Source organism: Sinocyclocheilus rhinocerous, unplaced genomic scaffold (genome assembly GCF_001515625.1).
Source record: "Sinocyclocheilus rhinocerous isolate Xijiao unplaced genomic scaffold, SAMN03320098_v1.1 scaffold2267, whole genome shotgun sequence".
In the NCBI taxonomy this organism is placed as follows: Eukaryota; Metazoa; Chordata; class Actinopteri; order Cypriniformes; family Cyprinidae; genus Sinocyclocheilus; species Sinocyclocheilus rhinocerous.
In genome coordinates, this window is record NW_015625573.1 from 794,728 (window position 1) to 804,873 (window position 10,146).

General features: G+C 38.7%; 1 protein-coding gene across 1 annotated transcript in view; it reads right to left on the minus strand.

Moving 5' to 3' along the window:
- Positions 1–10,146, minus strand: part of LOC107751052 (metalloprotease TIKI2-like) — a 42,911-nt gene that overhangs the window by 8,960 nt on the left and 23,805 nt on the right. Inside the window, exons 2-3 of the mRNA XM_016566624.1 lie at positions 8,212–8,358; positions 5,622–5,796 (exon numbers count right to left, since the gene is read on the minus strand). Of these exons, the coding sequence (XP_016422110.1) occupies positions 5,622–5,796; positions 8,212–8,358 (322 nt within the window). The remainder of the gene's footprint in view (positions 1–5,621; positions 5,797–8,211; positions 8,359–10,146) is intronic.

The following is a 10,146-nucleotide window of genomic DNA, read 5'->3' on the forward strand; positions in this document are numbered from 1 at the left end:
TTTTTTTTTTTTTTTTCATATTTTTGTAAACGTTACCTTAGAATAATTTAAATTGATAATTGTAATATCTTTTTCATCTTTTTTTTTTTTTTTTTTTTACAAAATCAAAAGCCCTTTTGTCATACTGTAACATTTTCATCAGTAGTCAAGCACTGTTGTTGTATGTGTAACACTTGATGAGGAATCAAACATGCAAATTAACTGATACAGTTCACACACAATGGGCCTTATTGCTAGTCTGCCAAAAAGCAAAATATTCCTCAGCTAGAGGGAACAGATGAAAGAGAAGAGAAAGCATATATAGTCAGACTTATGATGTGAAATTGAAAGGCATTGTAGGCCACCAGGCTGCCTTTGTCTTTGATCATAGTATTACTTTTGTGTTGTTTGCTCTGTGCTTGCTGTCCATTATTATGAGCATGTGTGCATCTGTGGCTGTGTGTGTCAGAGGATGCTCAAGGGAAGCCTCTACCTCTGACTCATTCATTTTTCTGCTATCCAACACTCAATCCCCCATGATAACCCTACAAACAACTGACCTCTAATGCAGCACAGCTCTGTCTAATCCACGCATACATACTACCTTCTGCAAGTTTTTACAGCAGCAGGAAATCTATAAATCTCAACATGGTCTCTAAGTCAACAAACCCTCCGTGCCGCCCTGGGTGTATGCGAGAGTATATGACCCACAGATCAGCGAGGAGAGCAGCTCTCACACCTCCTATAAATCTCAGAGCGAGATCAGGAAATTCCAGCCCTCAGGCCATCCCTGGGATCTAAGCTGAGCCGAGAGATTAGTTAGAATTAAGGGGGTGCTTCTGTCTTTTACCTGCCCAAAGGGACTCTGGTGATAGTTCAGCAGTCTCCATTATGAGGGGACTCTCTCTCTCTGTGGTGTAGGGGTTCGGGGAACTGGACTGGACTGTTTTAAGTTCTGTTTGGGGTTCAAGGGTTTGATGCAAAAACACTGAAACTGTTTCCTTTATAGCTTAAAATATTTACATTTCTCTTACAGTGACTGTGGGGTGGCAGGCAAGCAGATTTACCAAAGAGAGAGTCAGTCCGATGGTTGGGGACATTTTTACAGTTGGAGAAATGTGAAAATGGAGGAAAGTAACAAAAAAGGGGGAGCAGGAGCACATTAATAGTCAAAGTTCACAGGGGTTAAAGCATTTAGGGGAAATTGCCCCTACAGTTTGTTTTAGTTTCTGACAGATGGGGTCTTTACTTCTTTTCTTGAAATGCTAAAGTGTCTTTGTGAAGCAGTGAGCATGACTGAAGAAAAAGAAGCCTTTCTTGCACATAAATACACATGTAATGGTGCGTGCACACATACTTGCAGAGCAAAAACTGTATGTTGGTATTGACAAAGTGGTGCACAACTGTGTGTGTATCTCTCTGTCTATGTATATGTGTGTGTTTATGCATATATATATATGTGAGAGTGAGTGAGTGATGTGACGGCCATGTATAGAAACCAGAGCATGTGAGCGAAGCGGAGCGGTGTGACGCTCCGCTACGTTTTCCGCTCTATGGACGTGCGCTCCACTCAGTCGCTCTAACCGCCCAAGCAAACGCTCCGTTAATATTCCGCTCACGCTCACCGTAAACCAATTCCCGCTCAGATCCCGCTCCGTTCTGTAAAGAAAATACCAAAACTCTCTGACATTGTTAACTCTGCAGTAGTTCCCACAGTTCTTTTCTCTGTTGTAAAGGAACACAAGGTCACTTAAATAATTTGCCTAATAAATCACAGACTCTGTCTTGGAGTGCATCCACATACTCTTTGAATGTGTATGTGTTGGCTGAAATCACATGCGCAGGTAGATGCATCTGTGAAAGTGCTTCACAGTAGAACTGTGTGGGTGGGGAGAGAGCATGTGTTATGTGTGTAAAGTGAGCTTAAATTCCATTAGCACCCAGATCAGTTGTTTTAGTAGCTAATGAGGCATGTAATAGCAGAGTCTGATAATGAGCTTTGCTGATCTAATTAGCATCTGCACAAATGTCCTCAGAGATGCAGACCAACACATCGCAGCTCAAGACAAATGGACTGTTTTCTCCAGCATCCTGAAAGCCATTAGATTTGATTGCCATTTAATAGTTTTTTTTTATTATTGTGTAACCATTTGGAGTAGTCATTTAATGACTTAGCCGTTTAGATAAAATACTTCTTGCTTGCCTTTTAATCCTGACAAAAGTTAATCAGATTTCCATTTTAACCAGGTGCAGCATTGTAGCAGATTCACCTGCTATTATTTAACATTTCTTAACAATAAGAGGACCAACTGCAGTGGTTATTGTGGAATTGCTGGAAGTCATTTTTAAACGGCTTGTCAAGCTACAACTACTCGATTTAAAGTAATACAGTTGCAATCAGGCTGCTTTTTGAATCCCAGTTCAACTAAAAACGAAAACACAAACCACAAAAAGTCTTCATTTAAACTAACCATCAGAATGAACTGATTCAGTAAAATGAATTGGACGTCTCAAACAAGCATCACTTTGTCCATAGCAAACAATGCCAATGTCTTATTTCATTCACCCTGCACAATTTACACGGAATAAGGTATTTTATCATCTTCTCAAACCACAGGAGCTTCTGTTACCGTCTTTCAGTGACTGATGCTTCTAATGCAGCGTAAAGAATCTTGGGAGTCAAGAAGCGTATGCCGGTTGGGCACTAAGAAAATGTTCATGGCCGTTTGAAGCTATTATTTTTGAGCACTTCTGTTAGGAATGACACTACAACGACCACCACAAACAACTGCAAAACACATGTGCTTAGAGTTCCTCACCACACACAAACACACGGATGAGTGATCATGTTCATACAAACACAGTAAGACATAAACAGTGGCCCGTGTGCTTACTGGAACTGACTGCATTAGTGCTTTAGTGCCCATGATATTAGCATTGTCAATTACTTGTGTCATATGCATGTCAAATCAATGGCAAAACAAATCTGAGGCTATTAATGTGAAGACAGATGCTCCCTATCACATGCAGAGTGTCTATTAAAGAAGAGAATGGTGCCTGGGCTGTGGCCATCGCAGGAAATTCCTAGGGATGTTTTCAATAAGAGCACAAACCTCCTCGCAGCACTGAGGAACCAGGCAAATGAGAACCTGCTGAAACACCACACACACTCTCTCCTTGCTCAGCAAACGGCTAATTATATGCAAGTGAACATGCTTGAGAGGCACAATGATTTACATTGGTGTAAATAGAAGTTTAGAATCATATAGCATTGACCTAAGGCATATATGTTGTTTTTATGTAAGATTTATATGTGATTGTGGGAGGTTTGTTAATATATTTTTAGCAGATGTGAAATATTGATACAGCAGTTTGTGTGTGTGATCTGTACCATAAACAGATGTGGCATGGTGGCGTGTTCCCGCTTATCATCTGACCTGTTATGTAACTTTGCAGGCTCTCTCATAAGGTCACACTCAATAAAGAACAAAGCAAAATAGATGAAAGAGAATAAGAACCCCTTTTCTTATGAAAAACAGAATTTTCACAAAACTGAGTAAAACCAAGTCTGGTACATATGTGCTACTCCAAACCAGCAGGGAGCAGTAACTTCTACTTGTGTTTCTACTACTGCAATTTAAAAGAATAGTTCACCCATAAAAAGGCATAAAATAGAAATGCACCCTATTTATTTTCTATGCATGTTATTGATTTTATTGTAAATAATGCATCCATGCATGTTTAATTTTTATATGCATATGCGTCTTCTAATGAAACGACAGATTTCTCTCTGGCAACATATGCTGGACTTATGTCTCCTTTATATGCTATCAGAATTATTGTAAATATGAGTTTCCCATCGGACATGGCTTCTTAAGTCATATTTACAACTGGGAAACTCTGAGATCATTTTGATACTTGAGCTTGCATTCAGATCTGCCTTCATCCAAGCCATAACCAAAATCTACATTTTTTTCAGTTTCTCCTTTTGTGTGCCATGGAACAAAGTTATACGGGTTTGGTACAACATGATGATATAAATAACATGCATGATGAAAGAATAAATTTTTTCTTTGGGTAAACTATCCCTTTAATGGCTAGGCATTCGGTTTCCACAAATTGTGCTTTCTTTCCAGCTATACATTATGCATTATGAGAGTCAGGGTTGAGCGTATGTGTGAGTGCACGTGTGTATGATTTCCCAAACGAGTCTTGCAGCCTATGCCATGGGGCTACCTGTAGAATCAAAACATGCTATTGCAACGTCTAAAACACAAGGGTGGCAGGTTTGCTGTGAAGCAAAGATGGATGGCCTGTTAAAACCACTTTACCAGCACAACGTGTAGTTTAATCACCCTTGCAAAAACTCATGGAGCATTCTGGTAACTGTAGAACCCTCAGAGTCTAGGTTTATAGCTGCTAATTTTGCTTTCTGTCAGTAGTTCTGACTAGGTTCTGGATTAAATAGTCCAATTGAAACTGTGAGTAACTCAAATAAGAGCTCCAAGTAAACATGGTTAGAGAGAGGCCTAACACACCAGGCAAAGACAGACCAACTAACACCTCAATTGCCCAACTATTAATGTGTTGATTATGGGACATGGAGCATGGACAAGATATATTTGTCACAGTCATTATCTTTTTATGATTTTGAACTCCCTGTAAAAAACTAAAAGGGCAGCATCATATTAAATTCTACCCCATTAACACATATAAATCGACACAGGCTGTCACACACACACTAGTCCTGTAGAAAACCTCAGATTCACCCCATCAGGGCTAATGAACGACACACAAACATAAACATGTGCTCATACACGCACCATAGCTATCCCTCAGGACCTTGATGCAGCTCTCAGGAAACATTAGCAGCATTAGCTTGGAATGCAAACTGAAACAAACAGCTCACACTCTCACAGATGAAAGTAGTTGTCAGTCCACTAACTGGGTCTCATTCACGATTAAATGCGTTCAAGTGTTCTTAGTTACGCATGTACAAAAGGTTATTGTGCGAAATTTTCACCAGATTCAGAACAGGTGCGTACACACATACATTCTCTATTCTCATTCTAATGAATCCAGATTATTCTAAAGCATGTATAAATATGTAAAGCATCTATAATATATAGACATATGAATACTTTTTATAATAATAATAATGCATATATATATACACCCCCCCCCCCACACACACACACAAATACATAAAGCCATTCAATGCCTAAATTTAAGCTTATTGATTTAAACACGGACATAAAAAGACTCTTATCAAGAGCACTGTAAAAGCATTAGCATCACACACACACATACATATATATATAATTGCATTGGTGATGATTCATGATATTATTATTCATAATTTCATGAAAATAATGCTTTTTGTTAGGAATAAATTTGTCACACAGACAAAGAAACATGCACAGACACACACAGGTGCACACAGAACAGCAATGAAAGTGATGTGTTCTCAGTCGTGGGAAAAGTTCTTAGGACCATTTAGTTTTACTGCCATCTGGGGGAGTTTGTGTGTGCGTTTGTTTTGTATGTGGAGCTGGACCTATTTCTGGTCAGTGTCAAATTACCTTATCTTCATGTTGTTACGAGTGTTTAAATGTGTGATGGTTAAGATTTGTGTGACTCACCAGCTCCAAAAGCGAAAAAGAAGCTCTGGGTTGGGTTTCTCTGAAGGAGGGCAGAGACACGGCGGGCCATTCGTTCGTTGCGTTTGTAAATGAGCTCCTGCCGCAGGTAACTGTCAATCTGCTGCGCCGTCAGGCGCTCGTGAGCTGGCAGGGAACTGTTGATGAAATGCGGAAGCTGAGACAGAAAAAGAAAGAGAGAAGTGTTAATAAAAGCCTGGCATGAATCTGAGTCTGTGTGTGAGTGAGAAACTGGGCAGCTGAGACATTTATGCCACTTTGTGGAACGTGACAGCCACACACTCAAAGACTGTTTTACTGTCTTGGACTCCATGCACTGATTGATTTTCTGTGGGGTAAAGAGTATGGGAAGCTTTCTACAGCTGGCCGGGTCTGTCTACACAGTCTGCTATGAATTCAGAAGGATGGACAGAGTAGAACCACGCTTTAAAATAAATAAATAACCAATGGTGTTTGGTTTACATTTCAGTACTTGACATGTTGTGCCACAGTTGTAATAAAATGAAGTCTAGTTGATTCCCTCTTTAAAATTTAATATAAAATGGCCATAAAAACATTTACTGCAACTACAGTAAATTAAAATGATAATAGTGATGGTGATGTTTGTGGTACAATATTGTCTCCTGCTTTCCTTTGTTTATGATCTCGAAATTTTCTAATTGTTTGAGATGTTTGATCTCCATAGCACTTCCAAGGAGAGTTATCTGTGTTGAACTTGATTTCATTGGGTCTTCAGTGCTTTTTACACCAAGTGCATTGTGACATTGTTAGGAAAATTGTCTAGACCCAATTTTTTAAAATTGATTTTGATTTTAAGGTTTTAGATAAAAAATAAAAATAAAAATAAAAAATACATAGACCTTTTGTATGACAGCCCATTCCAGCCTCAGAGTAAAAAATAAAAAAGGTCATTGTGAGGCAGATTACAATAAATGTTATACTTTAAAACATTGTATGATGTAGAAAGTTGCAATTGTGAGATATAATGGTCCAATTACAAGAATTGAAGTCTCAATTATAAGAAGTTGCAAGACAAAAGATATACCCAATTACCTTTTAATTTTTTTTTACTTGGGCTTCTATGTGTTTGGAATCCATCTTTGGAATTGGAAAAGTGTGTATAGATCTTTGAAAGAGAGCAGGACATTAGGGAAATATATGGTTATGGAGCTCAATTCTGGACCTTTCGCTCTAATTGATGGTCGGAAGCACAGCACTTCCCATGTCTTGACCAGCTATACATACACCAGAGATGGGGTGGGTAATGGTACAGGGACGGAGGAAGCGAGAGAGACTTAAAAGGGAAACTGTGAGGTGGCCTCTTGTTAGAATCCAGAGCTCTAGAACGTCTAAATACTATGTATGTGTGTGTGTATTTATCCATACGCCCCGCTAATGAGAGAGCAGTTTGGAAATGGGGAGGCAGAGGGGGTAAATATGGCTGTACAGTGTACACGTGTGTTTATCTGAGAGATTCCTGCCTGAGCTGTGCACTAAAGAACTGAAGTGCAGTGGAGCAGAAAGCCATACGTTTGGCTCCACTGTGTGTTTGTGTGTGTGTTCAGACACTGATAGATGAACTGCTGTACCCTTGTAAGCATCCAAACCACTTTTACAGAAGGCTTTTCCCGTAATGCCCTCTTACACTCCCCCCACCTCCTATAACTCACATTATAGAGAGCCTTCAGTGTGCTGAAGATCTGAACAGGGTCTGTACAGAAGCTGGAGAATGTACGGTTTATTTTTATTTATTTATATATGTATTATTAAGGATAGATGTAGATGCTTTTCATAAAATGTGCTATTTATTTAATTGTATATATATACAGTATATATATATATACACACACACACACACACACACACACGAAAAGTTCTAGATGGGGAGTATACTACACACAACTTTTTTCTAATTATGGTCTGCTCATAAATAATTAGCTAGATATTGCTCTTGTGTAGAGTTAGTGTAGAACTAAACTAGCTGGCAAAGTCTAAAACAATTCATTAACAAATAAAGAAAAATTACTAAAAAGTTATGAAAAAGTCAGAAGAAACCTGACATTTAGTGTCCACATTATCCTTGAATGCAGTTTAGTTTGCTGTCCATAGTGAAGAGACTTAAGCAGAAGACTCGAATCAAGCTCTAAGTCAAGTACTAATTCATTTCCGCATGAAGTATTGGAGCAGAAATAGAGAGAGAATGAGGAAGAGAGGCATAAAGCAATGAAAGAGAGAGCACAGATACCTTATCAGGCAGTAGAGCCATTAGCTGCCCTGCGTCTGACCTTTGCAGGAAATATGGAACAACAGAAAGATATTTCCTCCCTTCCTTCGCTTACTGCTCCCTCGCATTTTTCCTGAAATGTTCGTTCTCTCTCTCACTATGTGTGTGTGCTTTAATCTTTTAGCGTGTTGCTGGGTGACTTGGAGAATTATAGGCCATCCATCAGAAGGAACCTGCTGCTGCTCAAACTTTAAGCTCATAATGACTCCAATACATCACATACTTGCACACACATACATACTCACATGATGCATAGAACAGGACCAGGCTGTGTTTTTGTGTGTATACCTGGGATGTGTCATGATTGAGGATAATGGAGTTGAGGTCTCCACAGTTGTAGTGTGTGATGAGGTCCTCAGTAGTGAAGGTGTCATGCAAAATGCCTGCACGCAAACTCTCATGCTGCAGTAGGGTCTGGTTTAGAGCAAACAACACCTGCAGACACACACAGAGAGAGAGGGTCAGTTTGTCATTCTGAACACATAAAATACACAAGTGTAGTCATTCTCATTACCACACACAATATATGATGTCACGTCGGACATAATGTGTTCACAAATGCACTCTTCAGTTATTCACACACTGTAAACATAGTCCATGAACATTTTTCCTTTTAGGGCCTCCCAAATATTGCGCCAGCGTACAGCCAGGTACAACTACATTTTGTAAGCCAGCCAGTTTCTAGAGAAACAGGTATGAGAGAGAGAGAGAGAGAGAAAAGACAGGGAGTGCTCCTTTAAAAACAGCTCTATCTCCAGGGTCCAAGGGTCGTAAATTTACAGCCCCCATTAAAATAAAAAGTAAACCCTCTTTAGAGAGAATTTATGGTGTGCAACAGCCACAGACCACAGCGACACTGCAGCTGTCCCAGGCTCCTGGGGTTAAACTTCACACTCCCGCCCACTCTGCTCTCACGCCACGCCTGACTGGCTGACTTGCTCGATTCCGGCTGTCAATCAAAGTTAAGCGTTTTGACAGCAGAGCCTGTTGGAGATTGGAGGGGGGGGGGAGTTTTTTCTGTGATTTTGCATGGAAAGGTAGATTGAATTTCACGCTGTCATGCATTCTGCTGGCTAACATGTTCATACCCGATCATGTGTGGTCAATTGATTTGTGTACTTGATTACACCTCTCTGTTCTGGCTGGGACCCGTCACGCTAATTGCCTTGGAGATTTACAGGGAGGGTTTGTGAGCGTGTGTGACAGAAATACAGTAATGAAAATGGTCTATGAAAGCAGTGATGCTGATTGAATTATATACTAGCTTAAAGGCTACAGAAGATTTAGTCCCTGCCTCATGCAGAAAGGTTAGAAATGAGAGTCTGTGCTGTTTTATTTAACACTGGGAATGAAATACAGATTGCTGTTTTGCTCACTAGTCCAGTGTGCTTTGCCTACACTGTGAGCATCAGCCAAGCCAACAGCAAACCAGGCTTAGCATCACTTTATGTTTAAAAATGTTAGAATCATAGCCTATAGCCTATCCTCAAAACTTTTTTTCTCTCATCTTCTCCACATCAGTTCTTGTCCTCTCTCCATGAATCTGTGGATTAAACTTGGTGTGAAGTAAAAATACAATGGCCAAAAAGTAAAAGTAAATGCTTTATTTTAGTTATTTTATTTATTTGCATCTCTGTCTGTGATGCAAAGCTACATTATCATTTTATCTCCTCAACAAACATATATGCACAATACATGGCAACATTTTATGCCTCTTCTGTAGATTTTTTAATAAACAGGATTTGAACTTATTACAGCTTACTATTTTTTTTATATTTCTCATGAAAAAATATGAATAAGTTTCAATGTAGTAAGCTACCTTTGCTTATAGTGTAACTAGCTACTTTCTCCGCTTAACTAATTACTCTGTAGAATAGTTTTTAGCTCAGCTACCTTTTTGAGCAGTGTTATTTCAGTATTTATATTCTGTTTTAGTATCTAATAATATTTTGAATGAGCTTTTATTTTATATTTTCAGTTTTCATTTAAAATTTAGTTTAAGTTTTAATAAGTTAGCAAATTACTGTTTTGTGTTTTTATTAGTTTTTGTTTTATTAAAATATTTCCATATAATTTTAGTTTTATTTCAGTTTTAGTAACTTCAGTACTTCAACTTATTTCAGTTAGTTGCCAAGGCAACATTTCTAATTATATATAATATGTATATATATATATATATATAATCTAATATTATTTTATTAAATGTCTTAAATTAACATTTAA